At 55.5% G+C, this 16,743-nt stretch overlaps 1 protein-coding gene across 5 annotated transcripts; it reads right to left on the reverse strand.

The window, feature by feature from the left end:
* Positions 1–3,299: 3,299 nt before the first annotated feature.
* On the reverse strand, positions 3,300–15,212 carry LOC122745311 (zinc finger protein OZF-like). 5 transcript variants are annotated; one of them, XM_043990526.1, is made up of 7 exons: positions 14,976–15,212; positions 13,781–13,983; positions 12,398–12,524; positions 12,141–12,302; positions 9,017–9,143; positions 8,152–8,238; positions 3,300–5,248 (listed from the first exon to the last, which is right to left on the reverse strand). In XM_043990526.1, exons 3-7 carry the CDS (start codon positions 12,443–12,445, stop codon positions 3,906–3,908), a joined length of 1,767 nt encoding a protein of 588 aa, XP_043846461.1. In that variant the 5' UTR covers positions 12,446–12,524; positions 13,781–13,983; positions 14,976–15,212; the 3' UTR covers positions 3,300–3,905. The 5 variants fall into 5 exon arrangements, with proteins under 5 accessions (XP_043846461.1, XP_043846460.1, XP_043846463.1 ...); XM_043990527.1 differs by lacking the exon at positions 12,398–12,524 and having other exon boundaries at positions 3,301–5,248; XM_043990525.1 differs by lacking the exons at positions 12,398–12,524; positions 13,781–13,983.
* Between the last annotated feature and the right edge of the window lie 1,531 nt (positions 15,213–16,743).

Here is a 16,743-nt window from a genome sequence, read left to right on the forward strand (position 1 = left end):
TCCCTATTACTGCGGTCCTCAGGCCCCGACCTGGGGGTCATTCTGGACTCCTCCCTCTCTCACCCCATATCCAATGGGGTGTTAAGGCCTGTCCATTTCTCCTCTGCAGCATCTCTCCAATCAGCCCCCTCCCCTGGCGCAGGCCCTCTTCTTCTCACAACTTGGACTATTGCAATAGCTGCTGGTGGTCCGCCTGCCCCCAAGGTCTCCCCTTCCAACCCATTCTCCATTGAGCCACTAGTGATTTTTCTAAAGTGTCACTCAATAAACTCCAGGATCAACACAAAAATGCTGAGTGTGGCGTTCAGAGCTCTTCTTACACCGCACTCCTCTCTGCAAACCTGGCCCCGGGCATTCTCCCGGGCTGTCCAGGTGCCCGGAGGCTGTCCCTCCTCATCCTCCTCTCCCCCCCACGGCCCTGAACGCCAACGCCCTCCCTCTGAGTAGTTCCAGGCTGTCCCATCTAGGGCTGCTTTGTCTCCCTGAGGGCAGGGGCCGGCGTGGGTCTTTCTCCATATCCCCAGCACTTAGCACGGCGCCCGGCACACAGTAGGCACTTGATCAGTGTTTATAGACTGACTGTGTGACCGGGGCAATCCTGCCTGTCCCTCCCCCTCCCCCTCCCCGGGCGGCCGAGCCCCCAGGCTGCAGCCCCGGTGGATGCAGGAGGAGGGGCAGGAGGTTTCCCCCCCCCACCAGAGGGGCCAGGGTACATCCAAAGCGGGGCACGCAGGGAGTGAGAGGCATGGCAGGCTGCGGATTCAAATCAGGGTCCTCGGGACCCTTCGGGACCCGAGTTCAAGGTCTGCCACGGCCCCTCCTCTGCTCATTGAGGACCCCTGTCTCCTCCTCGGCCAAATGCACCTCCCAGCTCAATCTGGGGAAACTGAGGCCCGGAGAGGGCCAAGGCCACGACAGGGCGCTGGGCGCCCGGAGGACCACGAGGCCCGGAGCCACCCGCTCTCAGGGGATGGGCGTGTGGCCGCCGGGGGCCCGGCCTTTCAGGAGGTTAGGGCCCAGTTACCTGCGGACACTAGCTTTCGAAAAGGGCGAGGGGAGGGGGGTGCGCGCAGAGGCGCCTTATTCTAACTCCGGGTAGCGCGCCCATGGAGACGCCTGGCCCTTTAAGGGGAGGGGGCAGCAAGGAGACCCTTCTCCAGGGAAACGCGCTCAGGGAGCGGGACGCTCAGGGACGCCCCAGCACGTAAGCGCGCGCTCCGTACCCTCGACCACCCCTCCACCCCCTAAACGCATGCGCACTCTCCTCGTTCAGCCACTCTCCCCCCTCCCCCCCTCATGCACGCGCCTTTCCTCTGCTGCTTTATGCTCGGGTCTGGTTCTCACGTACTGTGCGCCCCCTCCTAACCCCCCGACTTTTTTCCTCTACGCTCCTACACCTTCCGTCTTCCGATAGTCCCCCCGCTTCATGCATGTGCGTCTTTTCACCGACCCTTTCACCCCAATGTGCCCTTCCACCCTCCACTTTCAGGCCTCTGCACTCTTTCTCCTCTGGTTCGCTCCCCCGCCCTCCCCAGGCCAATGCGCATGCGCCCTCCCCTCTGCTCGACACGTGTGAGGCTCCAGGCCATGGTTTAGGAGGCGTGGTCTGTGGGTTTGGTCCCGCCCCTTCCCCGCCTTTATGGAGCTGAAGGCTCTTTAGGCATTGCCTAGGCCAAGCTCCCACCCCTTTGACAAAGGGGAAACTGAGGCACAGGGAGGCCTAGGGACGTGCCATCAACCTCACCAGACCACGCCTGTCGTGTTCCTGAAGCACCTGCTGTGTGCCCGTCCCTGGCCGTTTGACCCTCAATCTCCTCATCTGCAAAATGGGCTGGAGAGATGGTGAACCTCTCCAGCGTCCTGGCCAAGAAGACCCCGGATGGGGTCCCGGGGAAGGGACGCAGCTGAACAACAAAAGGAGAGAGTCTGGGGCGCAGGGCCGCGTGCTCAGTTTAGGGCGCGTCGGTGTCACTAGACACCCAGCTCTAGACGTCCGGAAGCCAATGGCAGATGGAGATTGGAAGCACCAGAGCCTCCTTGAGAGAGGGCGACCCAAGACTAACCAGACAGGCTAACTGGACTCAAGGATGGACCTCCAGGGACCAGCAGTCATGAGTCACTCCCCTATCTCTGGTTACCTACGGCAGCACCAAGGAAACAGATTAAAAGGCGATAAGAATGAGATAAAACAGAAAGCCTCTCCTCAAGCGGGGGGGCTCTCCCCAAGGGGGGGGCTCTCCAAAAGCCCCGCCCTCAAGGGGGGAGCTGCCCCAAAGGGGGAGCCTCCCAAGCCCTTCCCCAAGGGAGGCCTCCCAAAGCCCCACCCCAAGGGGGGGCCTCCCAAAGCCCTGCCCCTGGGCGGGTGCCTGTGACTGAAGTTCTTATGCCAAGAATGCGATCCTGTGCCGCCAGGTCACAAACACGGGCAGCTCCGACCAAGCGGGCTCTGAAACAGCCCGGCAGTGCCCGAGTCTGTCCTGGACACTAGCTTGGCTCTGCGCGAACACGCCGGGACCAGCCCGTTGGCTACAGCAATTCACAAACTCCCTCTACCGAGGCCGGGAGGGGCTTCCTCTACCCCTAAAGCTCTGAACTCAACCTGTGGGCCGGGACTCGGGGTCTGATGGGAGGGCTGTTCAAAACCACTTCTGCCCTTCCCCGAGCGGATTCCACCACTAACTCACTGTGTGACTGCAGCCAAGGAGCGCCTTCTGTTGTCGCTTTGAGAAGATGGGTCACTGCGGAGCCCTCCCTCTTGCCTCTCCTCCCTCCCTCTTTCCCCTCCTGCTGTCTCTGAGCTATCCCCAAGGGGCATGGGTTCCCTGTCATTGGGGGGGGGGTCCCCTCCAGAAAAGGTGTAAGGGCCCCTCATCAAGGATGGGGGAAGAGAATTCTAGTCGAGGTGCAGTTTGGACCTGAGGCCTCTGAGGTAGGCCACTTCCAGCTCTGCTGTTCTGCACAGCCAGTGTTTACATGGTACTCTAAGGTTGATAAAGGAAAGCTCTCACTTAATGCTCACAATCACCATCTGGGGAGATATTATTTGCTTCCCCCTCCCTCTCCCCCAAGCAATGATGGTTAAGTGACTTGCCCAGGGTCACACAGCTAGTAAGTGTCAAGTGTCTGAGGCTGGATTTGAACTCTGGTCCTCCTGAATCCTGGCAGCACTGCGCCACCTAGCTGCTCTGCATTATCTGAGACACAGAGCGACTGGCCACAGGGCCACAGAGCTGGTAAGGGTCCTGGGCACCGTGCCTCCTAGCTGGTGGCCTGGCCTCAGTTTCCTCATTTGTAAGACGGGAACAGTAAGCGCACACATCTCAGAGGTTTGGTTTTTAAAAAATAATTATACTTTAACATTACATTTAAAAAATGTTGAGTTCCCAATTCTCCCCTTCTCTACCCATTGCAAAGGCAACCATCATTCTATCAATTACACATGTGAAACCAGGTAAATCCCGGTATTAGCCCATAGCAAGGCTGTTCTGAGACTCAAAGGTCATAGCATCTGCAGAGCCAGGGCCTGGGCATCCGCAGTCACCCCAATGTGACCCTGCTGGCTCTTGTGGCTCGGGGCAGCAGCAGTAGGAGGTGATCTACCCAGCCTCCACTTTTCTTCCAGCCAGAAGCTCCAAGGGCAGGAACACCTGGTAACCCTCCAGGAGGGGGCACTACACCCGTCATAGGCACTTCATGGTTACTACATTCTTTTATTCTTCATGACAAGCATTTCTTGATCAGGGAACTCCCCCACACCTTCCCCCACAGGACAGTTAGCTGCCAACATGGGGGATAGGAGGCAGGCCCTCTCCCAGACTCTTCTCCCTGGGGCAGACTGGCCTTGGGTCCAATCATCCCCATGCTACATATTGACAGACATGCTTCCATCACATGTTGAGGACCCCTTACTGTGTTTCTAGCCCACAGAGGTGCTCGCCTGCATTCAGAGGGTTTTCTCTGGTGTGAGTTCTCTGATGTAGAAAAAACTTGGACCGCCGACTAAAGGCTTTCCCACATTCACTGCACTCAAAGGGCTTTTCTCCGGTGTGTATTCTCTGGTGTAGGAAAAAATTGTAGCTCCGGCTGAAGGCTCTGCCACATTCCTTGCACTCATAGGGTTTTTCTCCAGTGTGAATTCTCTGGTGCAGAAAATAATTGGAACTCCGATTAAAGGCTCTGCCACACTCCTGGCACTCATAAGGCTTCTCCCCAGTATGAATTCGCTGGTGCTGAGTGAGGACTGAGCTGCGGCTAAAGGTCTTCCCACACTGGATACACAGATGAGGCTTCTCCCCAGTGTGAATTCTCTTATGATCGCTCAGGGCTGAATATCGCCCATAGGCCTTGCCGCATATGTTACACTCATAGGGCTTCTCCCCAGTGTGACTTCTCCAGTGCTGCATGAGGGATGAGCGCTGTCTGAAAGATTTCCCACATGCATTACACAGGTGAGAACTCTCCGTGGTGAGAACTCTCTGGGGATTTTTTGGGTCCAAACTCTCCCCTCCTTGGAGCTGCTTCTCAGTACACCGCCGCCAGTGCTGCATTAGGTGTGATCTCCGCGAGAAGAATTTGCCACAGTCCTTACAATCAAATGGTTTCTCCCCAGTGTGGATTCTCTGGTGTTCAATAAGTTTGGTTTGCTGGATAAAGGCTTTGCCACACTCGTGACATTCATAAGGTTTCTCACCAGTGTGAATCCTCCAGTGTCGAAGCAGGGTAGATCGCTGCCTGAAGACCTTACCACACTCATTGCACTCGTAAGGCTTCTCACCAGTGTGGATTCTCTGGTGCTCGCTGAGGTAAGATCGCTGACTGAAGTCCTTCCCACACTCCTGACACACATGGGGTTTTACTTCAGCGTGGATTTTCTGATGTCGACTAAGGCAGGAAATCCGCTTGAATGTTTTCCCACAGATATCACATGCAAAGGGTCTGTCTCCTGTGGGATCCTGCTTACATGTCACTTGGTTTAAACTCAAATGGACACATCTCTCCAGCTCCTCACATGCCTGGCTCACCTCACCTGGCTGGGCCTGCTCAGGATGGAGGGCCTCTGGGCTGAAACCAAATTCTAGGAAAAAACATTTGCTCTGGGAAGGGTTAAGGGATCTGCCTCCATGTTCAGAGGCTGCTCCAAACTTAACTCCCTGATGCGCATCCGTGGGGGATGCCTCTGGCACCACCCCCCATACTTGAGCAGAAATTCCTTCCCTGGACCCCTTGGTCTCAGTCAGAGTCTCGCAATCTGAAACAAGAAATGATAACAGTAAGAGTAATAATAACGCTGCTCCTGATAGCTACCTAGCATTTTTATAGTGCCTACTATGCGCTAGGCATAGTGCTAAGCCCTTTATAAACATTATCTAGTTTGATCTGCACAACAGCCTTGTGAAGCGGAACTGCCTTACAGCTAGTAAGTGTCTGAGGCTGTATTTGAACTCAAGTTTTTCTGGCTCTAGGCCTAGCTTTCTAGCTACCGCCCCATCTGGCTGCTGAGGAAAAGGTTCAGCATTCACAGAATCCCATAGTTGGAACGGACCTAAGAGACAATCTAGGCCTTTTTTTGTGTCCTGGACCCTGTGGCCCAGTCAGGTGAAGCCTATGGACCTCTTCCAGGAATTATGTTTTTAAATGCATGGATTACAAAGAAAATGAATTCTATGGAAACATAGTAATCAAAATATTTCTAAAAGTTATTTGCTTTAACATTGTTTATATTATTAATGTTGTTTAATATTATTTAATATTGTTCAAAATATTAAAACATGAATCCCATGGGAAGAACCTTTTATATGTTACAAAGCTGTGGGTGATCCTGTGGCACAGATTAGCTACACAATATGTGGATGCAAATGACCCCAGTAACCTAGTATCCCATTAAAACTGAAGATATAGGTATTGAAGCAAGAACTAGTTATTCAACAAAAACTTTGGGGAAAACTGGAAAGCGGTCTGGCAGAAACTAGGTACAGACCAAGATCTCACACCACATACCAAGACAAAATCCAAATGAGTACATGATTTAGATCTATGGAGAGAGGAATAGTTCATAATCAAACAAGAGATAGAGAGCTTCACAGGAGGAAAAAAGGATAATTTCAATGAACTAAAATTTGTAATTTGGAACTATGCCCCCAAACCTATTAAATGATGCATACCTTTAAAAAAAAATTTAGTCAGTGGTTCTCCTTTCTTTTAAATATAAATGGTATTTTTTCCAATTACATGTAAAGATAATTTTCTAACATTTGGGTTTGTTTTTTTTTTGGTGAGGCAATTAGGGTTAAGTGACTTGCCCAGGGTCACACAGCTAGTAAGTGTCAAGTGCCTGAGGCTGGATTTGAACTCAGGTCCTCCTGACTCCAGGGCCAGTGCTCAGTCCACTGTGCCACCTAGCTGCCCCTAAAGATAATTTTCAACTTTCATTTTTAATAAGATTTTGAGCTCCAAATTTTTCTCCCTCTCTTCCTCCCCTTCCCTCTCCCCCAATCTGATATAGAGTATACATGTGCAATCATGTAAAACACATTTTCACATTAGTCATGTTGTGAAAGAAGAATCAGAACAAAAGGGAAAAACCACAAGAAAATAGAAATGAAAAAACAACCCAAAAAAGGTGAAAATAGTTTGCTTCAAGCCACATTTAGACTCCATAGTTCTTTCTCTGGATGTGGGGAGTGTTTTCCATCATGAGTCTTTTGGAACTGTCTTGGGTCATTCTATTGCTGAGAAGAGCTAAGCTTATCATAGTTGATCAGTGCACAACATTGCTGTGTACAATATTGTGGTTCTTGTGCATCCCTCTTGACACAGTGATACTGCAATGGCTCTGTACTTCAGAGATCAAAGAAAGTGAAAAAGCACCCTTAGGTACAAAAACATTCAGGGAAGCTTTTTTTTTTTTTTTAGTGAGGCAATGGGGGTTAAGTGACTTGCCCAGGGTCACACAGCTAGTAAGTGTTAAGTTTTTGAGGCCAGATTTGAACTCAGGTCCTCCTGACTCCAGTGTTTTATCCACTGCGCCACCTTGCTGCCCCAGTCAGGGAAGCTTTTTGGGGCGGCAAAGAATTATAAATGGGGGGATGCTCATCAGCTGGGGAATGGCTGACCAAGTCATGGTGTGTGAATGGAATGGGATGCTCCTGTGCTGTGAGAAATGATGAAGGGGATGAAGGGGATGTATGAACTGATACATGTGAAGGGAACAGAACCAGAGAAATTATTTCTATGACAATAACAACAATTTTGTAAAGATAAACTGCTTTAGAAGACTTAGGAACTCTGATTCACACAGCGACCAAGTGTGATTCCAGAGGACTCATGGCAACATGTGCACACTGGGGACCTGTTCTGGCCATGGTCACTAAGGGAATTCCTTAGCTCCCTCCCCTTGAGAGGGCATACCTAGGAGCATCCTGGGCATGTCCTGGCTCTGGGACCCTGGGGAATTCACCCTCAAGTAAACTGTTGAGAAGAGCCAGCAAGCAGCCAGTGTGTATGTGTGTGGGAGTGTTCCATGAGGTTGACAAAGCCTGCCCTCCACCTGTCCGGGGCCTTGGGTCAGCTTGGCTGCACCTCACCAGGGTGGAGATGGGAGCTGTTCTGGCAGGAGCCTGAATTAGAAGGGACATCGGGCTCTGGAGGGGATGCACACAGTGGGAGGAAGAGACAGACAGGTGAGCAGGGTCTGGACCCAAGGTTCAGAAGGCCCCGGCGCTGATCCAGACCTCACCACTCACTAACTACCTTTTGTCATGCTTCGAACAAGTCATGTTCCCACTCTCTGGGCTGTTTCTTCGGCTGCAACAATAACAGCAATGTACTCATACAGACCTTTAAGGTGTGAAAAGCGCTTTATGTGTTAGCTCATCATTTGACCTTCGCTATTCTTGCGTCCATTTTAGGGATGAGCAGACTGAGGTAGAAGTTCAGTGACTTGTCCAGGGTAACAGAGCCAGTAAGGGCGGAGGGGGCCGCCGGGCCTCTAAGTTCCCTGTTGGCTCTGCCCTTCCAGGACAGGGACCTCAACCCCCAACCCACCATGCCCTGAGAAGAGGACTCAGAGTCTGGCCAGCCTCTGAGGATGCCCCCACCCCCAACACAGCCTTAGGCACAGGCAGCGCCACCCCCAGGCTTATTCACACTCACCTGAGGGAACACTCCCTGGAAACTCACTTCCTTGCCCTTGCTCAAACCAGGAGATAATCTGTGGTGTGGATCCGGGGGATGGTGGCCCTGAGAAAAGAAGGGACAGCCCCACCAGCTCCTCCAGCAGCAGCCTTATTCTGCCGCGTTGGGGTGCAGTGAGGAGCGAGTGCGAGGAGGGGGGCCCTGGCTGGGGAGGGTGGAGGCTGGTGATCGGAGCTGCGGCCAAAGGGCTGGGTCTGAGCCGCAGATCGGGGGTCAACTGAGTCTCCCCAGTGGCCTCCCTGCCTTCAGCTGGTGGCCTCTAGAAGATGGGGTAAATGTCTGTACTGATGACTTCCCAGGGAGATCCTGTGTAAGGAGCCGAGCGACCCAGTGCATGCCCTGCCCCTTGGGGCCTCGGTTTCTTTCTCTGTAACACAAGGGAGTACATTACAGGCCCTATGGGAGAGAGAAGGGATGCCCAGGGGAGTGTCCCCAGGCCTCAGACGTGGAAGCTTGGCTCACTGGGAGGTGACCATGGGGGTGGCCCCCGGGCAGGGATGGGCTGCAGGTGCCTTCCTCCCACTCATAACTCGCAAAGGGCTTTTATCCGGGTCATCTCAATTTGTCCTCACAACCCTGGGTGCTGCTGGGATGTTCATTGTGCAGGTGAGGGACCTGAGGCACATCAGGGTAAACAGGTTTGCCCAGAGGCCTGTAGCTAGCAAGGCCTAGGCAGGATTCAAACCCATGTCTCCCAGAGTTCCCTGCGCTGCAGCTGCAGGAGACACATGCTCTCAGGAGCCGGCCCCTGAACTGGGCCAGGCCATAGCACCATTCTGAGGGCACAGGGAGGAAACAACAGGCGGGAGGCTGCGGTGCTTACTGAGGGACGCAAGGTTGCGGTAGTTCTCCAGCATCACGTCCCTGTAGAGCTCCCTCTGTGTGGGGCACAGGCCCCTCCACTCGTCCGGGGAGAGGTCAACGGTCACGTCCTGGAAGGTTATTGATGCCTGCAATGAGAGCCAGGGGTCTGCTGAGCCGCCACCCCAGCTAAGGACAGGGACGAGGAGAGCACACCAAGACCCGCACTCAGGCCAGGCCAGGAGGTTACTGCCAGGCTGAGAACCCCAGAGAGACCCTGAGGCCACAGGCCGAGCACTCCTCCTCTCTGCCCCACCACAGACCCCTTCAGCCTCCTCTATGAATCCCCATTCCTGCCTCACCCACTAGCCCTGGTGTCCCCCAAGGCTCTTCTCCCTCACAGGGACGCTTCCTTCAGTTATCATCTCCTCCCCAACCTCCAGTCTCACATCTCCTGCTGCCCACAGACATCTTGGGTTGGAAGCTGGCAAACTTAACTTTTTCATGTATCCCAGACAGAATTCATCATCTTCCCCTGCAGCGAACCTCCCACCGTCCTCCCTGTCAGTCCAGGGCAGCCCCCCAGGACTCATCCCGGCCTCCTCCCTCCTTCTCACTGCCCAGATCCAGCCCGGTGCCGAGGCAGATGGATTTCACTCTTCTACAGTGCTCCTCTGACGCTGCCCCCTCCCTGGGGCAGGGGCTCAGCTGTCATCCTCCACTCAGTTCCCCTACTCCCTAGGGCCCCCAGGGTCAAACCCTGGGTTTGGCTTCTCTAGCCCTTCATAACCAGCCCCCTCTCCACTCTTCTTCCATTCAGTGACGCTCCTCACACAAGACCCTCCATCTCCTGACTCCGGGCGCTTCCTCAGGCTGTGCCCCATGCCTGGCACACTTGTTCTTCTTGCCTCCTCCCACCTTCCTTTGGCTTCCGATGACAATCTCCCCTTCTGCCAAGGCTTTCCCCACGACGCCCAGCCCCCGCTCCCTGCTCCTCTGGGAATCCCTCCCATTCACTGTGCATCGCTATTTCAGGGGATCTCTCCAACAGACGATGAGCCCCTGGCGGGAGGCACCAGGCACTGGCCTTCCCTGCACCCCCAGCACTTAGCCCAGTGCCCTGCACAGAGACCAAGCGACTGACTTTGGCAGAGCACGTCCAGGGACCCGTTGGAGGAGGCCTTTGGGAGCCTCCATCATTGGAAATTCCAAGGACCTCCCCTCAAACTCTTTTTTTTTTAAATTAAATTTGTTTTTTTTTTTAGTGAGGCAATTGGGGCCAAGTGACTTGCCCAGGGTCACACAGCTAGCAAGTGTTAAGTGTCCGAGGCCAGATCTGAACTCAGGTCCTCCTGACTCCAGGGCCGGTGCTCTATCCACTGCGCCACCTAGCTCAAACTCTTAAAGATGTCCCCCCTCCCCTGAAAATAAAGACGCCTCAGGAGATCTTCGGCTCCCATAGATGAAGGACCTCAAGGGCCACCTCGTCCCATTTGTACCTAAGCAAGGCGGGTGGGGAGGCAGGGAGACCCGAGTTCAAATCCTGCTGTAGACCCGGGACAAGATTCTTCCCCATCTCAGCCTCAGTTTTCTCATCTGTAAAATGAGGGGGTTGGAGTAATGACCTCCACCTGCCCCTCCATTCTCCGGCATCATGAAGCCTCTACTTGAACGACCTGAGTTGTCGCCGTGACAGGGCTACCTGCTAAGGTCTCCTTATCTCGTGCCCGGTTCTGCCCTGTGCTCCTGGCTCTGCCTGCTGGGGCCCAGCTGGATCATCACAGAGAGGCCAGTCCCAACAAGTAGCCGCCCAATATCTGCCTGAAGACCCGTCGGGCAGAGGACACCACTGCCTCCTTGAGCAGTTCCTCCCAACAGCCAGTTCAAAGAGATCCTGATTCCAGGGCTGCTAAAACAAGTCGCCAAGTCTCTTCAAATACCCAGAGACGGTGCACTCATCTTCCCTGTCTTCCCTTGTTCCTTCAGGCCAATCTTCCTACGTCACGGATGGAAGGCCCTTCCCCATCCTGGCCATAGTGATCTGGAGTCCAACACTTTACCTCCATCTGGGGGTCTGACGGGACAGAGGACCCAGGGACGGTTCTGCCCACGTCTGGTAGCTATGACTGTCTAAGACACATTCGGTTGTTTTGGCTGCTGCATATCTACCCATGATCCCCCACATTAGATTCATGAGGTTGGTTTTCTGAACCCTATCACAGAGTCACAGATTCAGTCCAGTGCTCCAGCCCTCAACATCTTTTGGATCGCTGCTAATGTTAGAAAGACTGGGTGCAGCTAGGTGGCGCAGTGGATAGAGCACCGGCCCTGGAGTCGGGAGGACCTGAGTTCAAATCCGGCCTCAGACACTTAACACTTACTAGCTATGTGACCCTGGGCAAGTCACTTAACCCCAATTGTCTCACTAAAAAAAAAAGAAAGACTATGGAAAATGAGGGAAGGGGGCATGAGATTGGAGAGAGGCCAATGCCCTGATTTTCAAAAAGAGAACAGAATCTGCAAGTTATAGGCCAGCGAGCTTGACTTTAATTTCTGGGAACATTCTATGATAGATCATTAAAGGGATGGTTGGTGAACCTCTGGAAAGGGAAGCAATGATTCCAAAGAACCAACCTGGCTTCATCAAGCACAGGTCATGTCTGACTAACGCATATTCTTTTTTTAAACAGTATTACTAGTATGGGGTACAGTTTTCTTAGAAGACGGAGAGATTTTTGAATGGATGTTAATGTAGTTCAGTAGAGTCAGTACTAGTTGGGTGGCTCTCCCCTCTGATTCTTTACCAAAATGGTTTTCCGAAAGGGCAGGTCTTTCCATGTCACACTTTTGCTCAAGAAATCCCACTGGCTCCCCAGTGTCCTAGTGTCCTGGCTGGAGCCTAGACCTCCAGACAGTCCATCCCAGTTGTGGCTCATTGGGTATGACATTCTCCGCCCCCTCCAAGCCTGTTACATGCTTTTTCTTCCTCCTCCTCTTCCTCCTCTTCACATCTCAGAACTTTCAGCTTCCTCCAAAGCTCTGCTCTGTGTTCCTTCCTCCAGGCAGCCCTCCTTGATTCCCCTGGTGATGGGCACCCTCCCCTCACCCTGGTGGCCCTGGATTTATCGTCCCCAGGTGTACTTTACCCCAGCAGAGTGGACGTTCCTGGGCGGCAGGACCTGTTTCATTTGTATGCGCAGCACAGAGGACCAGGCCTTGAGCAAGGCCAGCTGGCTGATGGAAGCTCTGTCCCAAAGGTCCCAGGGGTCGATGCTGCAGAGGAACTGACTCCTGGAGGGCAGGCTGGGCTGAGAGGAGATAAAGGTGCTGTGAGTGAAACTCGGCTCCTGGGGAGGGAGCCGTGGTGGGCCTGGCCGTCTGGAAGGGAGCAGAGAGTCCAAACCTTCCATCTGATGTCCGGAAGAGTACTCGGAGACAGGAAAAACCGCATTCAAATTCTGCCTGAAATCCCTATTGGCTGTGTGGCCCTGGGTAGGTCATTAATCCTCCTTTGGTTTCAGCCTCCTCGTCTGTAAAATGGGGTTAATAACAGCCCCTCCTTGCAAGCTTGTACGGATCGGATGAGATCCTATTTGTAAAGCACTCGATGTGTGCTAGCTGTCATTGCCCACCCAGGGGAAGGGACTTGGCCAGGGTCACACATAGTAATCATTGGAGGCGGGACCTGAACTCAGGCCCTCCATCTCCTGACCTCAGCAGGATGGGTGACCCTGGGTTAGACCCTTAACCCTTCACTTTATAAACTGGAAGGGCTCCATGGGGTGTCCCCCAAAGTCTCAGAGCAGTTAGAAGCCCTCAGAGCCTAAGCTCTTAGTGGGAACACCATCCCCCCAATCCTCAGCATCCAGCTTCTCCCCAGTTCTGTGCCCCGAGTGTCCTCAACACCATTCCTCATTTCTCCCCTCCCCTTCCAACATGCCAAGCTCCTCCCGGCCCCCGGAGCCTCTGCTACCCCTTGTGCAGCCCTTGTGGTCTGGCTCCAGCCTTACCACTTGCTCCCGCCCCCCCCTCCCCATCCTCTGAAATGACAAGCCTGCTATGCTGAGGATGCCTCCCAGCATCTGCCCTTTGAGGAGAGGGACTTCCTGCCGTCCTCAGAACAGGAACTCACCGAGGCTCCTCCAGAAGAGGGGCAAGTGCCTGCACACAGCCGGTGCTTAATAATGGTGCTCCCACCTGCTCCTCTGGGACCCCTAGGGGTCTCTCTGCTTAAAGGTCCCTCCCCAGTGGTCCATGCGCAGCCCCGGCCTTCGTCACTCGGCGCACCAATCCCCCTTCTAAGTCTCTCAGCCACCAGCAGCAGGGCCCGGAACGCTGGCTGGGAGGGTCCCCAGCCCATGCCAGGGTCAGGCCCTCCTGGCTCCCTAACCACAAGGCCACCCAGCCCAGGGGAAGAAAAGAGGCCCAGCTGTCCCTGGCAATCTATTCCTCATTTTCAGGGAGCCCCAACTTGAATTTGCCTTCCAGGGCTCAGCGCTGAGCAGAGGGGCTGGGGGTGAGGCGGTGTCTGCTCCCTCTCCTCCCCTGGAGGTCTCAAGGGCTTCCTGGCTGAGGGCGGCCTCCCTCGGCCCCTCTGGTTACGGTGGGAACCTGACCATCATCACATGACACTCCACGCAGTAGTCTCCCCAGGGGCCCGGACTTCAGAGGTCACTTCCCCTGCCCGGCCGAAGCAGGAGCCCCTTCACATGGTTCTGACCTGGCCTCTGCTGGGAGCTGCCCTCACCCCTTTTCTGCACCCTCCACTAGGCACCCCGGTCCTCACCCCTCTCCTCCAGGAACCGGGTCACGTCCAGCACCAGGCCACCGGACACTGGTCCCCGCGATCCCCCGGGGCAGAGCTCAGGGAGGGGGCTCAGAGCCTCCCAGGGTGTCCCCAGAAGGAAGCCAGCCCAGAGGGTATCACTCCAGGCTTGGGATAGGGAGGCTCAGGGTCTCTTCTCCCCCAGGCCACTTCCCTTGGAAAACCTGGGAAAGAATGGAAGGACGGCTGGTCAGGAGAAGGGGCATCACTGGGACCTGACCTGGGAGCCCAGACCCCGGCTCTCTCAGAGAACCCTCCAAGTTCAGTGACAGCGGGGTGATCCTGGCATGCCAGGGATGGGGCACCGGGGCGGGCATCTCCTCCAACCTCTCACCTGCCCAGGAATGAGGCATTCCTGCAGCCCGGGAGCCTGAGCCCCCTCAGGGCCTTGGGAGGGATCTGGTCTGCCCCTGGCCTTTGACACTGAGGGAAACTAAGGCCCAGCGAAGTGCAATGACCTGGCGGCCCGAGGCTGCGGAGCTGGACCTGCCCTATCATGCGCAGGGATAGAGGTTCGGAGGGCATCGTGCCCGGCCCTCACTGAAAGCCCGGGCCAAGCGGGCGGGGAGCCTCGGCCTGAAGGCCCAGGAAGGCGCAGACAACTCAAGCAGCAGGCACCCCCATGCAGCTTCCTGCTGGTCAGCGCCCCGGCCATGGCACGCGGTCTTTCCCCCAGAGGTGCGCTCCTGGGCAGGGCCGGCCACCCCCTGGCCGGACCGGCCGCTTCCTGCCTGCCACCGGGCCTTTGCCCAGGCTGTGCCTGGAGGCACCCCCGCTATGTCGGGGCTCCCTGGCTCCCCTGGGGATCGGCAGAGAGGCGGGGTGCCTGGGACCCCCACGGGGGTGTTACTCTGGATGACCTTTTGAGTCCTGCCCGGCAGGGCGGCTTCGGGCATCCCCCCGGGCCTGGCGGGGTAAGTGGTCACTGACTGGTCACTCTGACGCCTCATTTTGGAGCAGGGTAAACTGAGGCCCGGAGGGACATGAAGCACCCACGACACAGAGCGGGGGAGGCAGGATTCAAACTCGTGTCCTTGCACTCTGACAGCAGCACTCTTCCCCAGAAAGAAGGGGGACGAGTGACCCGTCCGCGGCCACTCAGCCAGAAGGGACTGAGCCTCCCAGGATGTCGGGCTAGAGCGCGCTTAGAGATCACCTGGTCTAGGGTCTGACGCCAGAGGCCAGCACTCCTGCGACCCTTGTCACCAGCTCCCGTTGGCATCTCCCTGGAGGCGGGGGCAGGGTCGGGCCGGACTCACCCTGCCCTAAGCAGCTCTGAAAGAGGCGCCGGCCCACGCCCAGACTCACGCCTGCGCACTCCACGCCTCCCGGCTCTGGGACCAGGCAGCGGTAACAGGCCACAGGGCTCTGAGCCCCTCTAGTTGGAGTTGGGGGGCCTCTTCTGCGCCTGTGCAAGAACCTCGCGGCTGGGGAGCAGCTGGCCAATCAGCATGCACGTTCCCTCCAAGCCCCGCCCCCAGTGGCGCTCCCTAGCAACACCGCTGGCGGCCCAATGCCACCACAGTCCCGAAAGTGCCACTGCCCCGCGACGCTCTGGGAAATGTAGTCTTTGTCGGGCAAGGAGGCGGTCAGACCGGCATCCTTGGGGAAGGAGTGAGAGGGGTATGAGGGCTGCCTGTCCAACCTCCTCGTTTTACGCGGGGGTAACCGAGGGACAAGCCGGACTGAACAAAGAGTAAACAGACCAGGAGCGGAGAAGGGAAGGATGAGAGGAGAAATGAGAGTCAGTGTGGGAGGAAAGGAAAGAGGAGCGGAAAGGAGGCTTGAACGCCACCTGAGCACGTGTGCTTTCTGGCCTCAGTTTCCCCATCCGCAAAGTGAGGGGGTTGGGCTCACGGGCCTCCAAGTCCCCTTCCAGCTCCAGGTCTGTCATTTATGATCTGCAAAAGGCCGTGAGGTGCATTCTGGGTGCCCACACTACATTTCCCGTCATCTCCTCGGGGTCGGAGGGCTTGGGACCTCTCTTCTAATTTGTCGATTAGCGACAGATCTCATCCGTGGGAAAAGCGTGGCTTTACTGCGCATGTTCATCGCAGGCGCCCATACCTGGGCGTGCGATTGAGCGTCTGTAATGTACTGCTCACGTGTCCTCGGCGGTGGGGGTGGAGGGGCGGAGTCAGTTAAGCACTTCTCTGGGGATCTGAACCCGCAATTTCTCTACTTTTGGCCCCTCCCAATAGCCTCCCCCCCCCCCGCCCAGAACTTGGTCTCCACGGTAACGGCTGGCCTCCCTGGGAGGGGAGAGGAGTAAGCGCCTCCTTGGGAGCGTCACTAGTCACTATGGCAACCGCCCTTGCTCGGTCTCCGAGGCCACGCTCTCCCTAGGGTCACACAGTAACAGAAAAAACCCAGCATGGGAGGGCACTTAGAGATCAGCCAGACCGTTTTACAGAGAAGGAAACTGAGGCTGCTAGGAGGGTTCGCTCGGTCGTCAGGAGCAGAGATGAGACCTCCTTGGCAAATGTGCTTCCTTTTCACTAGCCCATTTTCTTTTTATTTTGCGGGCAATGAGGGTTGAATGACTTGCCCAGGGTCACATAGCTAGTGTCAAGTGTCTGAAGCCGAATTTGAACTCAGGTCCTCCTGAATCCAGGGCTGGTGCTTTACCCACTGCACCACCTAGCTGCCCCATTCACTAGCCCATTTTCGAGGAGGCTCAGAGAGGGGGAAGGGGCTCACGCAAGGTCACACATGCCCAGGTCTTCTGCCTCCCGCACTTAACCCCAATTGCCTCACTAAAAAAAACAAATAAAAGTTTGTGCAGAGAGAGCCCTTTCCCAGAGGCCTCAGTAGTAGCCTCTTGAGCCCAAGGTTATACCACACAGGGTGTGTTCGGTTCTTCCACCTATCACTCTCAGTTATACCATGTCTTCAGATTTACCAGGTGCTTACCTTCCAATTTC

Source organism: Dromiciops gliroides, chromosome 3 (genome assembly GCF_019393635.1).
Source record: "Dromiciops gliroides isolate mDroGli1 chromosome 3, mDroGli1.pri, whole genome shotgun sequence".
Lineage (NCBI taxonomy): Eukaryota > Metazoa > Chordata > Mammalia > Microbiotheria > Microbiotheriidae > Dromiciops > Dromiciops gliroides.